A 20,274-nucleotide genomic window follows, 5' to 3' on the forward strand; every position below is an offset into this window, starting at 1 on the left:
TACATATATGAAAGGAATCTCCAGTCTCAGCACTTTATAACAGTCAGAGCTAGCCTAAGGCTGTAATTTTAAATCTTCCCACCACATATGTGGCATTTTTTCAAGATAATTTAAGAGATATTTTTTGGATTTTTTTGTTAAGAGATATTTTTGGTTTAGGTCTAGTGCTCAGATGTCTTCTATTGACACTCAATGGTCAGTCAACCGTTGCTGGTTTGTTGATGGCCTTCAGCATGCTGGCCACAGGCAATCTAAACCTCTTAAGAGAAAGAGGTTTTTCGTCAAGGAGGGTGCAGGCTCTTGTACACTAGCCATGCATTGCAGATGCTGAAGTCAAGTATATAGCCAAACAAGGGGCTAAACCACCACTTGGACTTCATGGGTGTTTTGTACAGGTGGATCAGCATGTCTGAGAGGTCAGTGCCTCCCATGCCCTTGTTGTAAGTTGATATCACAGCCAGGCAAGGGACATCACTCTTAGATTTGGATTCCTTGTTGAACCTTCTAATGTTTCCCAAAGGCTCCGTTCCACAAACATTGCTAAGCAATGTGACACACTTGCTGTCAAACTCTTTTACTCCAATTGTCATTTGAAGAGCAGGAGTATGTGCCACATTCCTCCTTCCTAAATTCACTGTCAGAAGCCAGGTTTGCTCCACCTTCAAGAAAGCAAGGTACCAAAAATGGTTAATTCATGAATTTATACCAGCAGCATAATGTTATTCAGAATTTATTTATTTAAACTGTACCTAGCATTATGGAGGGTATGTGACATACTAATAATGCAAGTAACATTAACTGTATGCCTATGTTTTGGCTCAACTAATACAAATACACTAGTAAGAACTTTATTAAGGACACCTATACACCTATACTTTTATATAATTATATAATCAGCCAATTGTGTGGTAGCCCTGCAGTGCATAAAATCATGCGGATATGGGCCAGCAGCTTCGGGTAATATTCACATCAACCACCAGAATGGGGAGAAAAATGTGATCTCAGTGATTTTGACTGTGGCATTATTGTTGATTCCAGATGGGCTGGTATTTCTATAACTGCACAGCAGTCTCTAAGGTTTATTTGCAATGATGCAGTAAAGACAAAATATCCAGTGTACGACAGTTCTGCGGATGGAAATGCCTTGTTGATGGGAGAGATCAACGGAGAATGGCCAGACTGGTTCGAGCTGACAGAAAGGCTACAGTAAATCAGATATCCACTTTGTACAATTGTGGCGAGCAGAAAATCATCTCAGAATGCAACACATCGAACCTTGAGGCAGATGAGCTAAAACAGCCATGTCGGGTTCAACTTCTGTCAGCCAAGAACAGAAAGCATACAGATGGTAGGGTCAGAATTTAGTGCCAGCAGCACAGATTTATGAACCCAACCCGCCTTGTGTCAACAATCCAGGCTGGTGGAGGTGGTGTAATGGTGTGGGGAATGTTTTCTTCGCACACTTTGGGCACGTTAATACCAATCAATCATCGCTTGATTGCAACAGCCTATTTGAGTGTTGCTGACCATGTGCATCCCTTCATAGCCACAATTTTCCCATCTTTCAATGGCTACTTCCAACATGATGATGCACCATGTAATAAAACAAAAGTCATGTCAAACTGGTTTCATGAACATGACAATGAGGTCAGTGTTCTTCAGTGGCCTTCCCAGTACCCAAATCTGAATCCAATAGACTGCAGCATGAAAGTACACCTGAAAAATCTACAGAAAGTATGTGATGCAATCATGTCAACATGGACCAGAATCTCAAAGGAATGTTTCCAACATGTGGAAGCCATGCCATGAAGAATTGAGGCTGTTTTGAGAGCAAAGGGAGGCCCTACCCAATATTAGTATAGTGTTTCGAATAAAGCATTCAGGGAGTGTTATATATACAGTCATCATCCACTTTATTAGGAACAGCTGTTCACCTGTACATTCGTGGAGTTGTCTAATCATTCAATCATGTGGCAGCAGCACAATGCATAAAGTCACATAGATACAGGTCAAGATGTTCACATCAAACATCAGAATATTTTTGTTTTTCAAACCATTCTGTGTAAACTCTAGAGACTGTTGTGTGTGAAAATCCCAGGAGATCAGCAGTTTCTGAAATACTCAATCCAGCCCATCTGGTACCAACAACCATGCCACGGTTAAAGTCACAGAGATCACATTTTCCCCCATTTTGATTTTTGATAAACTGAAGCTCTTGATCTGTTGCTGCCACATGATTGACTGATTTGGATAACTGCATAAATGAGCAGGTCTACAGGTGTTCCTATTAAAGTGGACAGTCAGAACCAAGATATATGTTTTATTACCTTGAATGTTTTACTTCAGTAAATTGATTGAAGATTAGCAGCTCTGATGATATTTCCATACAGTTTTCATGCCGGGTTTAATGCCATATTTTAAAAATGGAATGTGCCCCCTTGTGGATACATTACATAACAAATGTTCACTGTCATCCCTTGAGATAAAGGGGGGGGAAAAAAAGAATTTATTAACATTATATATTAGAATTACAACAGATAATATGTGTAACCATGGGGTTATGTGGCACATTAAAGAGTTAAGGGGGTTTCTCCCTTCTCTCTCCTCATTTCAATAGAAATGCATGCGCAATAGGGTTAAGGTCTGGTGATTAACTTGGTCAGTCATCATGAATTACATCAATAAAGATTAGTGAGCCTGTTCCAGAATCAGCCAGGTTAATGTTGTTTCCAGAACTTTTGTGGCATATCTCTCTATTTCTTTGCAAATTACAATCTGGCTGTCCGATTCTTACTGCCGATGAGTGGTTTGTATCTTTTGGTATGGCCTCTATATTTGTGCTCTCGAAGTCTTCTTTGAGCAGTGGATTGTGATGCCTTTACCGCTGCCCTGTGGAGGTTGGTGGTGATGTCACTGTTTTTTTGGGGTTTTCTTCACAGTTCTCACAATGATTCTGCCCTTAACTGCTGTTGTTTTTCTTGGCCAACCTGTTAGATGTCTGGTTGTTAGTACACCAGTGGCTTATTTCTTTTTCAGGGCATTCCAATTTGTTGTATTGGCTATGCCCAATGCTTGTGCAATGGCTCTGATAAATTATTTTTCCTCTTTTCACAGCTTCAAAATGGCTTATATTCAGTGGCAAAATGCAAGGCTCAAACAAAGAGTAGATATTCAGGGCTATTAATTGTAGTCTAACAGGGCACACCTGGGCAACAAGAGACACCTGTCAGTCACATGTTCTAATATTAACATCTCCCAGATGGTGCCCACTGCAGCAGAAGTATTTGCAAGCTCCTCCTGAAATTGCCATTATTCATTATTTATTGTAGCCATTACAGTTGCTTTAAATGTGCAGTACTTGTATGCTGGAAATCTGCAAAGCTCACTATGAACTCAACTTCAGCCTTTCTAATTTGGATCATCTCCTACGACATGGATTCAAATCGATGAGGCCTACCAGCATCGTTGCAGAGTGAAAACCACAACTGAGGGGAAGCACTGACCAAAGCGGAAGCGTGGCAACCGAGATGGGCTGCATACTAGGCTAAAGCCTAGACCAGTACAACCACCACTACCCAACTAACTGCTAGTGAATGTTCGCTCCCCAGAAACAGGCTGGATCACATCACAGCGCAAAATCAGAGACTGCTATTCTCTTATTTTCATGTAAACCTGGTTAATTTTTAAAAAATAACAGGGATCATAAAAATTGCATTTTGTTTATTTAGTACTGCCCTGAATAAGCTATTTCACATAGATGTTTACATATAGTCCACAAGACACAATAATAATTGAATTTACACAAAAGAACCAGTTTAAAGGTTTACACATGCTTGATTCTTAATACTGTGTATTGTTACCTGGATGATCAACGACTGTTTTTATGTTTTGTGATAGTTGTTCATGAGTCTCTTGTTTATCCTGAGCAGTTAAACTGCCCACTGTTCTTCAGAAAAACCCTCCAGGTACTGCACTTTCTTTGCTATTCCAACATCATCTGCATATTTGACACCTGGCTATATGATTTTGAGATCTATCTTTTCACACTTAGGACAACTGAGGTATTCAAAATTATAACTTCTTTTGATGTATATCGAGGAATTTATTTGGTAAATGTGTTTCCATCGTAGTTTATACGCATGTCTTTTTATTGAATAAAAAAAATGAACTGCCTCAACTGAGCCCGTAAGTTTTTAATGTGAATTTTGGAGATTTTATTTGCATCTGGTATTTCCATCCAGCATTTTTTGTTTGTTTGTTTGTTTTGTTGTTGTTTTTAAAATAATTTTGTTATCTCAAAATTTAAATAAAAATACATGGATGGAAACATGGCTACTGACGAATCTAACGCAGGGGTCCAGATTGGTTGATCACAGTAGGGTTTGGTAATGGATGAAGTTTTGCTACATTGATGTGCGAAAACAGGAAAACAATACAAAAGCATGAATTCTGCTAAAATGCTGACAGTAAGAGATACAGTGCTGTGCAACAGAATACTACATACCCATCAAAAATGTATTAAATTCTAGTTTTGTGCCAGAATGCATTTTTTTAAGCATTTTGGGTTAAAAATCTTTGTCCTTTTTTCTTTTTCTGCTAAAACAAAAAAAAGAGTGGTTTTGACCATTTTGGCCAAACATTTTTGCTATGTAAAAAAACTGTAGTAAACGGTTGTTAATTATATGCTTGTTTAATAAGTTAATTATATTCTTGTTTAATAAGTCGAACATACACTGTTAGATTTTGTTTCACATTAATGAACTCAGAACATTCTCCATTTACCATGACAGAAAGCGAGGACGCAACGCGAGTCAAGAGCATGTTAGCTTGGTGAAGGGGGGCAAAGCTTACAGGAAGTGCTATTATTGGAGAGACAACTTCACAAATCATTCCAGATTCACATGTCTGTTGGCTCATCTCCTGTTTTATTGGGGAGAAAAAGACTACTCTTTTTTGCGTATTGTTGGGTGATAACTCATAGTGTACTAGTACGTAGAGCACCTGTGCAAAATATGTAATGGTTGGTTAATATAATACAACATTATATATATATAACATAATATATATATAACATTATATATATATTGCACAAGCCTTCATCACTGATATCAAGCATTGAAAAATAAGTCAGCCCCAAAGCTTTGAAGTCGATTCCACACACCGAAAAAGATTTGTCTCAGGTGTACATACATCAAGCAAATTTAATTTAGCCTCAGAGTGTTTAGAGGGACAGGCAGTGGATATTGTTTTGCCTTTATTTTGAATTTATCTTACCAGAATTGAACAAATCAGAATTTGAAATGCAGAGAAGACATAGTGTATGGGATACCATCACCTTGCATTAGTTTAGGTGTCGCATTTGCTTGACATAAGCACTTCATAATATTTCATGCTGTGACAGATTATTTGATAAATGTTAGTAATACTGTATTGTAGTTAGTGGCCTGTCATTTCAGTGTTTAAATGTTTTGTAGAATTCATAGCTGAAATGAAATGAATATTTTCATATATATATATATATATATATATATATATATATATATATATATATATATATATATATATATATATATATATACACACAGTATATAGCGCAGGCTGTAGGAGTCAGCGTTTATCAAGTTAAGAAGTCTGATTTTCTCCTTCATGATGGTTTAAAAATTTAAATTTTAAATTTATTGTAATTAAAAATTTATATATGCTTATAAATAAACATGAACAATCTCGATTAGAACATTGTAAAAATTGTGTTAAAACATTAATTCAAATGAACTGAATTAATCATGAAAATCACCCAGCACTAGTTGAATGTAAATGCTGACTGTTGTGTACCAGTATATTTTCAGTTGGTACCCTACTTTTGTATTTTTACTTGCGTTAATTTGATTAAATTCACACTTGTTTATTAGAATGGCCAGGAATGCTATCTTGTTTTTCTTTGTAATGGGCTCCAATAAGCACCAGTGTTTAGATATTATTTGAAGCCAGTTATTCAAACAGTTGAAAGCTTGCAGATTGTATTTACATACCTGTCGAGGAGCAGCGTCACTCATTCTTTGTTCACTTCACCAGTAATAAATTACTCCATTTAAAAAAAAAAAAAAAAATGGACTTCTGATTTAAATCTGAATACCGATAAAGATCCAAATATTTTCTCAAATACTTGTAGCACTATAAAGATACAGATAAAATTATTTATTTATTTATTTGAGTATGTATGTATGTATGATAGGGCTGGGCGATTTAAAAAAAAAGTTCTTGATTTTTATTTTTCAACTTTATGAACGATTCTCGATTATGATTTTGAGTTTTTTTTTCTTATATAATGCAATCGAAAAATTATGCAATTTTATTTATAAAGTTTCTTATTTAATAGAATGGGCTTTGGAAAAATAGTAACAGCACCATCTATAGCAAACAATGGTTCTTTTGCAAACATTGCAAAAAGAATATTTTAAAAAATAAATTATTTGCACTATTTGCTATAGATGGCCCTTCTTTCTCGACAGAGTAAACGGGGACCATGTCTTTCATGACATGAAATGCCACCGCAACTGAGAAGTCAACTTGGGTGCTATTCTCAAATGCGAGTTCCTTCCCCGTTTGCAGAGTGACATGGTTGTGTGCAACATCAGAAATAAACAAAGTAAAACTTCTTATCTTTTAAATGAGTTATGCTTTAGATTGTTCAAAAGACATATTTGTTTGTTAAATCTAAAACGTTGACTATACAGTTCTCTGTTTGAGAAAGAAAATCACTCATCCGAGTTACCTGCCTAGCTTGTTGTTAACAAAATACGAACATGGAGGCGTCCATTTTCCCACTTCATCTGTCGAACGTACCGAGGTCGAAAGTGATGTAATTCCGACCAGCGAATTACTGCTTAGGATGTAGTGCAGCATTATATGTTACATAAATTGTCCATCTGACTTTTCAAACCTGTACCAATTTCATATGTCTAAAGTGATATTTGAGCTACAAGTTCAGTCCTCAGCAAAGTGCTGCCTGTTAACTTGGTGTTTTTTTTTTTTTTTTAAATCTAAGTGTGCAGTGTTTTAAATAGCATTTATGGATGTTAAAAAAAACTAAAAAAGAAAATTAAGTATGCTTATAAATAAACATGTACAATCTCGATTAGAACATTTTAAAAATCGCATTAAAACATTAATTTGAATTAACCAAATTAATTTTGAAAATCGCCCAGCACTACTGTGTGTATGTATGTACAGCTTTTTTATTTTCTTTATATCTTAATGAGTGTTTTTTTATATTACCTTACTCAAAATGCTCAATCGCCATTCAAAATTCAACCCATGAAGGCTGTTGTGTAAAAATGGTGGGAGGCACAATAGTTTCATATCCAGACACCATTACAGTTTTGTTAGCTCAGAAGCTTGTGATTGTAGTTGAATATAACTGGAACTTTACTTACTCTGCACTGGTTTCTGTGAAGGTAAGAATGGTAACCTTATGAACATGCATGTGGATTTCCTCTGCAGTGAGAGGGTCCAAGCCTGGTAAGAATGTTCAGCTGCAGGAGAATGAGATTCGTGGTCTTTGTCTGAAATCTCGTGAGATCTTTCTCAGCCAGCCTATCCTGCTAGAGCTGGAGGCCCCACTAAAGATCTGTGGTGAGTAAAACCCCCACAGTTGTCAAACTTAAGACACAGTACGGCTATATGACATCTAAAGCCAGAAATTCTGGTCGTGTTCAGCAGTTGTCCAAGTGGGCCTGATCTTCTCTTTGTAGGTGACATCCATGGGCAGTACTATGATCTGCTGAGGCTCTTCGAATATGGCGGCTATCCTCCTGAAAGTAACTACCTGTTCCTTGGGGACTATGTGGATCGGGGCAAACAATCACTCGAGACCATCTGCCTTCTGCTGGCCTACAAAATCAAATACCCAGAAAACTTCTTCCTGCTCAGGGGTAACCATGAATGCGCCTCAATCAATCGCATTTATGGTTTCTACGATGAGTGTGAGTATGCTCGATCTAATACTCATTTGTGTATCAGTATGCTGATTGACGGAAGGAACTGTGTCATTTGCTGTTAGGTTTAGGGTTGAAACCCTGAGTTTGAGAATGTTTGATGAAACATTTCTGTCCTGATGGGAGTGGTCTCCACCAGTTTTTCTAGGTAAGGGGATGGGGAATATAGGGCTGGAGACTTGCATTTGCATATAATCTGGATTCCATAATGAGGGTAAAAGGTACATTTGTTGTTTTACTGTTTTTGCTTTTCTGTTGTCTAATAACACTTTTTATGCTACTTCAAGAAATTAAATATTCTATACAAAGGCTGGAGTGACTTTCTGTCTGCGAAAATATCATAAATAATGAACATCTTAATATGGAAAAGCATATTTCTTAGTTTTGTTTTTAAAAAAAAAACAAAAAAAAAACAACTTGGAACTTGGGCGTTGTCGCTCTCTTGGTGGGGGTGACTTTCCAGATTTTCAGTCACTATTAAGTTGAATTGATATCCACAAAGATTTTTGAGAATATCTTGACACACTTGACAGCCTTTGCAACAAAGAATTAGTTTTCATTTGAGAAGGCTAGGAGAATGTGTATTTTCAATTTATGCAGAAGTTAAGGAAAGGTGAGAATACTGTTTACTGATATTTAATATTGTTTAGCATCTCATTAAGTCTGTTTCAGTTTTTTGCTAATGGTCCTAAATGATCCTGGGCGGCAGTGCATAGATGGATTTAGACCCATTTTAGGTTCAGACACCCCTAAATTTCTTCTCAGCATCCCTAATGCATTAATGTCATTGCCTGGGCTATATTTTGTAATATTGTTTACACTTGGAATATACTGAAATAATGTTAACGCTGAAGTATCCACCTTATTTTCAGTGTTCAGATGGACTCTGTGTGTTGAAAGTTTTTTGTGTAAGACTCCTGGTTGGTAATTTCCAATTATTTTAATCGACACTGTTATATAACATCTTGTTAATAGTTTGTGGAAAAATTGTATGAAAAATGATATTATATGTGCAGTTAGGTATTGCCATAACAACTGTTTTGACCATAAACTGCGCACCAGAGCTGAATGTGGATGTAAGACGGCATAGGATCTCCATCTGCCTCCTAAAAATCGTCGTCTTTGGTTAAAAGCTTTGAATCTAAAGAAACCATTGAATTGACTGTACATTTTGCTCTTTGTGGAGAGGAGAGAAGGAGTAACATATTCCGAGAAGTGCTTGGTCTCTGATGCTCCAATGAAAACTCCGACGTGTCTCCTGTCAGGATGATATCAACACAAAGATAAGTTAAACTGCGTTTGAATGAGGTTAAATGTTACAGAGATTAGCTAGTTGTTTGATAGCTCAGTGGTGTCGAGTGTTCCTAAACAGTAGCTGATGTTGACAAGGATTACATTATTTCAGGAGTTGTTTGTTCACTGATGTAACCGTGAGACTGGCTATAATAATAATAAAGATAAACTGGAGACTGGTAATAATAATAATAAACAGCAGCAAACGGTAATCTGTGGGACACAAGCAAACATCACAATTAGCTCCACCCACTCTGGAGGTCCACACCCCAAACTTTCCAGATGACTTCAGAATCTTGTCTTGTACGTGCATTTCAGGTTTCATGTGTATCCATGTAAGCACTCGTGAATGACAACTGTCTGAGTCAATTAGGCTCCGCCTCATTATAATTGATTGACTTGTGGTGGCCATATTGTTTATAAATTTCAACATGTTTTGGATAATTAATGAGTGTCATTTGACACCAAATTTGTGAAGATACGAGGACTACGTCACAAAAAATATAAGTGAGTGGAGTTAAATGCTTCCTGAAGCTTTTTTATTTGGGAGAGCCCACGAAAGCATCCGTATTGTGCGGATACAGACTGTTCTCAAACATGTGTTGACTGCATGATTGACCCACTGCATGAATGACCCAGTGCTGCATGACCGCCACCTACAAACCGCGCAGCTTATGTTTATGTTTCTTAAGTTAGGTTTATGGTCTGGAGTATATTATTGGCTTCTAAATGTATTATTTATTTAGAGTGATGTGTGTATTATTTCTACTTTAGTGTTTTTAATTGCTGGGATGAGTGATTTTTCTTTTTTTTATATTAAGACATTCACCAAGTTTTTTCCTAATTTATTGTATGTAGAACCCAATGTGTATTAGCACTTGGCAAAGGAAGTGAGTTTCATTTCTTAGCAGCTTTTCAGTACACTTCCAAAACTCAACTCAACTCAAAAACCAAACTAACTGAAATGCAGACCAAAACGGGTCCTCACTAGCTTGCGGCTTTTCGCCTCGTTCCAGGTTAAGATCACACTTCCTGTGTGGGTGTGTTTGTGTCAGTGGGTGTGAGTGGATGTGTTGCAAGCTCCACCAGCTATGCCTCTATGCCTCTCTCTCTCTCTCTCTTTCTCTTTCTCTCTGTCCCTGGCTCACGGCAGTCACTGAAAGCACAAAGAAACACACAAAAGTAGGCTGGCGGTAATAAGAGGCAGGTGAGAACCATCACTTGTTACCTACCGGTTCAACCCGCCTCCTCTCCGTCTGCAGCTTGTGCTCGACCACACCCCTGCTGCCACATAGATGCTAGTGGCTGATTAGATGGTACTGGCTGGATCAGGCCTTGGCTGGAGAGGTAATCAGCCACTACTGTCTGTGCAAAGTGAAAAGTCAGGAGCATGCAATAGCGGGCCCCCACACCAGACCCTTTTTACCTGGCTAAATGCCTGCTTGCATGGTACATCGAGTGGACCGGATCTGATGCTCCCTCTTTAGTGTGGTCAGCCAGCGGGCTATTGCTGTCTGAAAAATTAGGCAAAACCAACAATAATAGCCAGCGAGCCCCAAGAGCTCATACTGTTTTGGTCTTGGTCTCGGGCAGGCCGCAGTCACTGCTGTCTTATCTATTTGGGGCTGCACTTGCCCATGGCCCAAGTGGAAGCCCAGATAACGTGCTTCCACCTGCCTGATTGCGCACTTCTTTGGATTTGCTGTGAGTACCGCCTGTCTGAAGGATCTCAGGACAACTCTCAACTGTTGTAACTGCTCCTGCTTGTTATTGCTGTAAATGATTATATAGTCTAAAATAAGCAGCGACATAGGCACTGGGCGGGTGGAGTATTGTGTCAGTGAGATGTTGAAACTTTGCCAGGGCTCCAAACAAACCAAACAGAAGTGTGATAAATTGGTGTAACCCAAACAGAATTGAAAACGCTGTCTTTTCTCAGGATATTGGAGTCAAGGTAATCTGCCAACACCCCTTTGTTAAATCCAATGTCGAATAAAAGTGAGCTGCACCTAACTGATCAAGCAGCTCATCAGTGCATTGCATTGGGTATGTGTTAAATTTAGACACTTCACTGACATTTCTAAAGTCCACACAGAGCTGGACTGACCTGTCAGCTTTGGGCACCAAAACCACAGGGCTGCTCCAGTCAATGTGGGACTCCTTGATTACTCCCATGTCACGCATAGCCTTGAGTTCATCCTGAGCTACATTTTTCTTGTGCTTGGGTAAACAGTAGGGGTGGCTGTGTACCACCACACCTGGGGGAGTCTCTGTGTGGTAGACTCTCGGCAAGAGATGGTCTCCACATGGACCAGGGTGGAATGAGCGGAGTTTTTTCTGGTCCCAGCTCCTCTGTCTTTGGAACCACTGTTACCAGAGCTGCAGGAGCCACCTTTATCCATGGTTTATGGAGATTGAGGTGGTAGTGCATATTTGTAGTGCTTTGCCTCTATCCATTCTCCTGACCTCATAGTCAACTTCCCCAGCTCGCTGTGTTACTTCAAAGGGTCCTTGCTAGGTTGTGAGTAATTTAGAGCTTGACGTGGGAAGTAGTATGAGCACTTTATCTCCCGGAGCGAATTCCCATAGCCGAACTCCCATGTACAGTTGGGACTGCCTGACACAAATTCTCCTGTGTTAGGTGACTTAAAGTGTGGAGTTTTGCTCTCAGGTCCATAACGTACTGAATTTAATTTTTACTAGATGCCACTGTGATTGATGGGGAAAGAGTATGCCACCCCTCCCTCCCTGAGATGGTCAATTTTGTTCTGGAGGTCATAGCCACTTGGCTGTGGCAACATTGGGGTCTCGAACTCATGATCTCCAGACGATAGATAGGGCAAAGGCTTTTTCAGATGGTACACACTGGTGCGAATCAATATAATCCCTAATAATTCTTACAGTTCGCAAAGAGTGCATGATATGAAAGAAGTGTCTTGGTCAGTAAAGACCTCTTTCAGAATCATGACTCGGGAGATAACTCGAAGAGTGCCTCCAGCACTGTGTGCTGAGGCACCGCTTCTGAGTATCGCATTGTGTAGTCCAGGAAAAGTAGCACAAACAATGCCCTAGTGCAGTCTGTTCTAATAGCCCTCTTTCAAAGTGGATCTTGATCAAAGGAAGAGGGCGCAATGGCGATTTGGCTTGGCTGGCGGATTTATCAGCTGACATTCATGGCATGCCGCACACCACCAGCAAACATTGTTGTGAATGCCCGGCCAATAGAAATGGGCCATGAGATGGTTTAGTGTTTTATCCTCCCCCAAATGCCCAGCCATGGGAATATGATGAGCTGCATAGAACAGCATTTCCCTACGGGTCTTCGTTACCAGCAATTGAGTTGTCTCTTCCTTGGGTTGAGTGTCCTGTCTCACATGATATAACATCCTATAACATTGGGGGGTTGGCAGAGCCCTCCTCTGAGTCATCGTGATGCGGCAAAGGCGTCGACGGCTCTGGCAGCATCTCCTTGGCTAGAGAGCTGCACACATCCCACATCTCACTACGCTGTGGCAGGACCCATCCACCATCATAATTTTTAACGTTCTCCTAAACCCCTGCCACTTTGTCCCTAAAATGAATGTATGGGTGAAGCTGGCACTAACCGCCATATGTTTGGACCCAAAAATTTATTAATAAGGGCACCAGTGTGTATTCGTGAATTTCCCCATGCACACAGCTCACCTTCACCAGTCATGAATTGCCCAATGTCTCGCATTGAATCAGCCTCTGGTGGATGGAGGTCTGATTACAACTCAAGTCCACCAAAGGATGAATTGTCTTTCATTAATGAGGTCATTTATTTGAAGTGTAGTTTACTCCTTTCTGTTTGAGCTTCCTGGGTGAGGTTATTTATGTATCTTTCATTAAGTTGTTTTTTTTTTATTTCTGTTTGATCATGGCACCCACCGTGGCTGAAATGTTTGCTATGCTCTCCCAATACCAATGTAATTTTGTGTGTATATTAGTGTTATTATGCGGCTTCACTATATTACCGGCTTCACGTGAGCGGCGCAGCCGACAAACAGTGCATCCAAGGCAGAGACAGGCTAGAGGTACTCAACCACCACTCCCTAGCCTGCTGCTAGCTAATGTACAGTGGGGATCGAAAGTTTGGGCACCCCAGGTAAAAATTTGTATTAATGTGCATAAAGAAGCCAAGGAAAGATGGAAAAATCTCCAAAAGGCATCAAATTACAGATTAGACATTCTTATAATATGTCAAAAAAGTTAGATTTTATTTCCATCATTTACACTTTCAAAATAACAGAAAACAAAAAAAAAGCATCTGCAAAAGTTTGGGCACCCTGCAGAGTTTATAGCATGCACTGCCCCCTTTGGAAAGCTGAGACCTGACAGTGTCATGGATTGTTCTCAATCATCATCTGGAAAGACCAGGTGATGTCAATCTCAAAGGTTTTAAATGCCCAGACTCATCTGACCTTGCCCCAACAATCAGCACCATGGGTTCTTCTAAGCAGTTGTCTAGAAAACTGAAACTGAAAATAGTTGACGCTCACAAAGCAGGAGAAGGCTATAAGAAGATAGCAAAGCGTTTTCAGATGCCAATATCCTCTGTTCGGAATGTAATTAAGAAATGGCAGTCATCAGGAACAGTGGAAGTTAAAGCAAGATCTGGAAGACCAAGAAAAATATCAGACAGAACAGCTCGCAGGATTGTGAGAAAAGCAAGTCAGAACCCACGTTTGACTGCACGATCCCTCCAGAAAGATCTGGCAGACACTGGAGTTGTGGTACACTATTCCACTATAAAGAGATACTTGTACAAATATGGTCTTCATGGAAGAGTCATCAGAAGAAAACCTCTTCTACGTCCTCACCACAAAAATCAGCGTTTGAAGTTTGCAAATGAACATATAGACAAGCCTGATGCATTTTGGAAACAAGTTCTGCGGACCGATGAGGTTAAAATAGAACTTTTTGGCCGGAATGAGCAAAGGTACGTTTGGAGAAGAAAGGGCACAGAATTTAATGAAAAGAACCTCTGTCCGACTGTGAAGCATGGGGGTGGATCAATCATGCTTTGGGGTTGTATTGCAGCCAGTGGCACAAGGAACATTTCACGAGTAGAAGGAAAAGTGGATTCAATAAAATTTCAGCAAATTTTGGACAGTAACTTGATGCCATCTGTGAAAAAGCTGAAGTTAAAGAGAGGATGGCTTCTACAAATGGATAATGATCCTAAACACACCTCAAAATCCATGGTGGATTACATCAAGAGGCGTAAACTGAAGGTTTTGCCATGGCCTTCACAATCTCCTGACCTCAACATAATTGAAAATCTATGGATAGATCTTAAAAGAGCAGTGCGTGACAGACAGCCCAGAAATCTCAAAGAACTGGAGGACTTTTGTAAGGAAGAATGGGCAAAGATACCTCAAACAAGAATGGAAAGACTCTTGGCTGGCTACAAAAAGCGTTTACAAGCTGTGATACTTGCCAAAGGGGGCAGTACAAGATATTAACTCTGCAGGGTGCCCAAACTTTTGCAGATGCCATTTTTTTGTTTTCTGTTATTTTGAAAGTGTAAATGATGGAAATAAAATGTAACTTTTTTTGACATATTATAAGAATGTCTAATCTGTAATTTGATGCCTTTTGGAGATTTTTCCATCTTTCCTTGGCTTCTTTATGCACATTAATACAAATTTTTACCTGGGGTGCCCAAACTTTCGATCCCCACTGTACGCTCACTAGAAAATAAGGTGGACGAGCTGAGAACCAGAACTACAACCCAGCGTGAGTTGGGGAATGTTTGCTCTTATCTTCACGGAACCCTGGCTCTTGGACAAAGTGCCAGACTTGGCTCTCATGCTTCACACACACACACCATTTAGCATGGAGACTGCACTTCGGCCTCGGGAAAGACCAGAGGGGGTGGCTTCTGTGTGTAAGTTAACAAAAGATAGTGTGGAGACGTACGGGTTGTTGAAAAGCACTGTTCTACGGACATTGAATTTTTAAGGGTGAAGTGCAGACCCTTTTATTTACCAAGGGAGTTCAGCACTGTGTTTCTGCTGGCTGTTTACATTCTGCCAGAGCCTGATCACGTGACTGCGCTGGGGACTCTGCATGACGTCGCCTGCAGGCAGGAGACTGCACATCCAGATGTGGTGTTCATCGTGGCTGGTGATTTTAACCACTGCAACCTTAGGAATATTCTCCCCATGTACCACCAACACGTGCTTTCCGACAAGGGAGAATAACATTCTCGACCAAGTTTACAGCAATGTGAAAGACGCCTACAAGGCTGTGTCCTGGCCACACTTTGGACAGTCAGACCACATCTCAGTGTTTCTCTACCCAGCCTACAAACAACTCCTTAAGCAAGCCCCCCCAGTAAGACAGACTATTGAAGTGTGGAATGAAGAATCAGAGCTGGTGCTTCAAGACTGCTTTGAGAGTACAGACTGGGTGTGTTTAAAACTGCTGCTCTGAGAGAGGACTCTACTGTGGACCTGGAGGAGTATACCGGAGCTGTAACTGGCTACATCAGCACATGCACTGAGAACATCATTCCCACAAAACACTGCAAGATCTATCCCAATGATAAACCTTGGATGAACTGGGAGGTGCAGGCCGTGCTACGTGCGTTTGTCTCAGGAGACGTTGAGGAGTACAGAAAGGCCAGATACAACCTACACAAATCAATCAGGAAGGCCAAGAGACACTACAGTCTGAGGCTGGAGGGACATTACACCACTGCAGACTCCCAGGGCATATGACAAAGCCTGCAGCACATCACGGAGTACCGGCAGAGGAGTCAGGGAGCCATAACTGCCAAGATCACACTCCTAGATGACCCTAACCCTGAGTTTTATGCTCGCTTCGCGGCCCCAAAAACCAGCCAACAGCATAAGATTCTGGCCTCAGAGGGCATACTGGACACGCTACTCACCATGTCATCGGCGGAGGTGCGCATGACACTGAAGAGAACGAACCCATGGAAGGCAGCCGGTCCAGATAACATCCCTAATGGACATCTACAATCTGTCCCTCGCTCAGGCCTCGGTGCCCTCCTGCTTCAAGTCCACCACCATCGTGCCCCTCCCAAAGAACACCACTGTGACCTGCCTGAATGACTATCATCCTGTTGCACTCATCCCAACTGTGTTGAAGTGTTTTGAAAGGATAGTCATGACCCATATGAAAATGACAATCCCAGCCACATTGGACCCATTTCAGTTTGCATATCAACAAAAACCGGTCCACTGATGATGCTGTCAATGATGCCTTCCACATAGCCCTCACACACTTGGGAGGGTAAGTACACATACGTGAGAATGCTATTCATTGACTACAGCTCGGCATTCAACACAGTCATACCACACAGGCTCTCCGAAAAGCTCCTCACCCTCGGACTGACACCCTCCCTCTGTAACTGGGTGCTGAATTTCCTGACAGACAGACCCCAGTCAGTCAGAGTGGGAAACCAGACATCAGGCATCAGAACTGTGAGCACAGGGACTCCCCCACAAGGCTGTGTCCTGAGCCCACTGCTGTACACCCTCTTCAACTGTGACTGCGTGGCTTCCCAGACCAACACCAGGATAATAAAATTTGCGGATGACACCACAGTCATCGGACCGATCACTGGTGGAGAGGAAACATCATACAGAAGGGAGGTAGCAGGACTGATAGCCTGGTGTCATGAAAATAATCTCCACTTAAATATAGACAAGACCAAGGAGATGATTATTGATCCTAAGAGGAGGAAGGAGCAGCACACCCCAGTCTTCATCGGTGGGACAGAGGTGGAGAGGGTGAAAACCTTTAAATTCCTTGGAATTTATGTCAGCAAGGACCTCATCTGGTCTCACAACACTCAGCAGCTCCTGAGGAGATCCCAGCAGCAACTGTACTTAAGAAGGCTGAGGAAATTGGCATGTCAACCGAAATCCTCAGCAGCTTCTACAGATGTACAGTTTAAAGTGTGATCACCAGCTCAATCACAGTGTGGCATGAAAGCTGCACTGTTCAGGACAGGAAAGCTCTCCAGCATGTCATAAAATTTACACCACCAGGGTCATCAGGAGGGCCCACAACATCATCAGGGACATTACACATCCACAACACAGTCTTTTCACACTTCTGCCGTCTGGGAGACGCTACAGGAGTGTGAAATCAAGGACAAAAAACTCACCAGCTAGTTAGTACATAGTGAAATGAAACAACATTCCTCAAGGACCAAGGTGCTACATAGGACAAACACAGAACAACACAGAACTATAAGGGACTACATAAATTTATACATAAAGTGCACAAGTGCAAACGTGCAGACAGCGCAAGACAGTACAATGACTACTGAGAGACAGTGGGCACAGTAAGTCCCAGTGCAGCGCCGACCAGTACATAGTTCTATTAGAAAGTGAATCCAGTGACAATAGTGCAAAAAAAAAAAAAAAAAAACAGTACAATATAAGAGAGTATAAGATATGTACAGTATTTGTAGCAGCATAATGTAATGCGGGGATGTGCAAAAAAATTGCCAAGAGGATGGAGGATGTACAGTTGTGTGTGTGTGTGTATATGTGTGTGTTCTTTCAGTCCAGTTTCTGAGTATTTAGGAGTCTGATGGCTTGGTGGAAGAAACTGTTGCACAGTCTGGTCGTGAGGGCCCGAATGCTTCGGTACCGTTTGCCAGACAGCAGGAGGGCAAAGAGTGTGTGAGAGGGGTGTGTGAGGTGTGTGGGGCCACAATGCTGGTGGCTTTGCGGATGTAGTGTAAGGTGTAAATGTCTCCGATGGAGGGAAGAGAGACCCCGATGATCTTCTCAGCTGTCCTCACTATCCACTGAAGGGTCTTGCAATCCGAGACGGTGCAATTCCCAAACCAGGCAGTGATGCAGCTGCAGAGGATGCTCTCGATAGTCCCTCTGTAGAACATGGTGAGGATGGGGGGTGGGAGTTGTGCTTTCCTCAGTCTTCTCAGAAAGTAGAGGCGCTGCTGGACTTTCTTTGTTATGGAGCTGGTGTTGAGGGACCAGGTGAGGTTCTCCGCCAGGTGAACACCAAGAAATTTGGTGCTCTTGACGATCTCCACGGAGGAGCCGCCGATGTTCAGCGGAGAGTGGTCATCCTGTGCTCTTCTCGTATCCACGTTTAGAGACAGGTTGTTGGCTCTGCACCAGTCCGTTAGCCGCTGCACCTCCTCTCTATGCTAACTCGTTGTTCTTGCTGACCCACCACGGTCGTGTTATCGGTGAACTTGATGTGATTCGAGCTGTGCATTGCTACACAGTCGTGAGTCTGCAGTCAGACTCCTGAACAATACTTCAAACACTAATCACCTCACTCCCCATCACTCCTACTGACTGTTATCCTGTTGTCACACAATGCACAGAGCACCTCACTTACTTACCAACTCAGGGACTGTATATTTTTATATATACATCTTGAAGATTGTTTTCATTTTTCTTGGTTTTTTTTTTTCTTCTTGATTATTAAATATGAGAATTTTTCCTTGTTTCTCTTTCTTGCCTATTTCCTAAAGCAAGGTGTGTGAGATGTCTGGTGAGTCGTTTGTTTGTAGGAAGTTGGTCCATTCATTATTTTTTTTTAGTCTGGATTGCTGAGCAATGACAAATTAAAGTGGCATCAATTTCATTGTTGGGGGGTTTAATTATTTTGAATAATATTGGTACATGGTCAGTAATTGTGATTGGATGTGTTGTATGCAGTTGTTTACAAGGAAGAAGTCTATATATGAAAATGATTGATGCAGAGTGAATACATATTGTTGTATGTATAAAAGTATTACAGTTGGGTGTTCTTTCATTTAGGCTCAAGATATTTTCACATTTTATTCTGTGAAATAAAATACATTAGTAATACCCAACTCATGATTTTTTTTTTAAGCTTTTACATGTCTTGAAAAAGGCAGCTGTTAACAAGTTGCTAAATGGGACTACAGAGGTTGTTAGGGACATTAAACATCATTACACCGAACAGGAAAACTCATCTATTACACATATAAACAAACAGAATTTTCTCTAAAATAATGCAACATGGACACATTCCCAAAAAAAAAGTGGGAGCAGATTCATCCACAAAAAGAGCACAGTGGATCATTATTAGGGAATATGTTTTTAAAACAAAGAGTTGTCGGAAGTTTAGTGGTAGTGACTTTGAAGTCATGTGACCATGGTGTAGTTCGTTTATAGCCTAACTTTAGCTTTTTACTTGTGGCAATTGTATTTAGGCTTCAAAATTCATAAAAGTAGTGTTAATTTGTGGAGATTATCTTGATGAACAAAATGTGTAAGAATCATAAACTTTTGTTGGTCACAGAGCTTATTTTCTGCAATAATCCAAAAGCCAATGGAAAAATCCTATTGACTTTTTGTCGAGGGAACCAGGGTGATGCTAACTTTCTGGTTGGCCTACAAAAATATGTCATCTCTGCGGCACGCTACTGGATTTTCACCAATTAACCACCACCAACAACAACAACAGCAACAACAACAACAAAAAAGAACATCCATTCATTGGTAAATAGAGATAACAATATTAAAGGTGGGGGAAGGGGAGAGAGCTCATTTAAATTTTTAAAACACAGAATGCAGTTTCTAAATACAAAAGCATACTTCACACTAGCATAAGTGGTGGTATACATGGTCCCAATCATTGAAATCCATGCAACATAATATCGGAGATATCAGGATCCAGATTAAAAATGGCTCCCATACTTTATAAATATAATCAGTTTTTGAGTTAGAAATACATGTAAGGTATTCCAGTGGTACTAACTCCATTAATAATTTTTGGCAGCCTTTCACAGAAGGGGCCTCATCAGTATTCCACTGTAAGAGAATGTTCTTCCTAGCAGCAAAGGTCATAAATGTTAAATAACCTTCTGTTACCTGCAAAGTTTATTTGACCTCTGGTTAGACCTAATAATAATGACAAAGGCAAGCGCGGACAACTACTGGCCTGGCATACGTAATACAGCATTTTTGGCCGTTAT

The 20,274-nt window shown here is 40.6% G+C and overlaps 1 protein-coding gene across 1 annotated transcript in view; it reads left to right on the forward strand.

Moving 5' to 3' along the window:
• Positions 1-20,274, forward strand: part of ppp1cc (protein phosphatase 1, catalytic subunit, gamma isozyme) — a 40,433-nt gene that overhangs the window by 4,933 nt on the left and 15,226 nt on the right. Inside the window, exons 2-3 of the mRNA XM_026921623.3 lie at positions 7,501-7,632; positions 7,752-7,982. Coding sequence (XP_026777424.1) covers positions 7,501-7,632; positions 7,752-7,982 — 363 coding nt within the window. The remainder of the gene's footprint in view (positions 1-7,500; positions 7,633-7,751; positions 7,983-20,274) is intronic.

This window comes from Pangasianodon hypophthalmus, chromosome 27 (genome assembly GCF_027358585.1).
Source record: "Pangasianodon hypophthalmus isolate fPanHyp1 chromosome 27, fPanHyp1.pri, whole genome shotgun sequence".
NCBI classification, from domain to species: Eukaryota; Metazoa; Chordata; class Actinopteri; order Siluriformes; family Pangasiidae; genus Pangasianodon; species Pangasianodon hypophthalmus.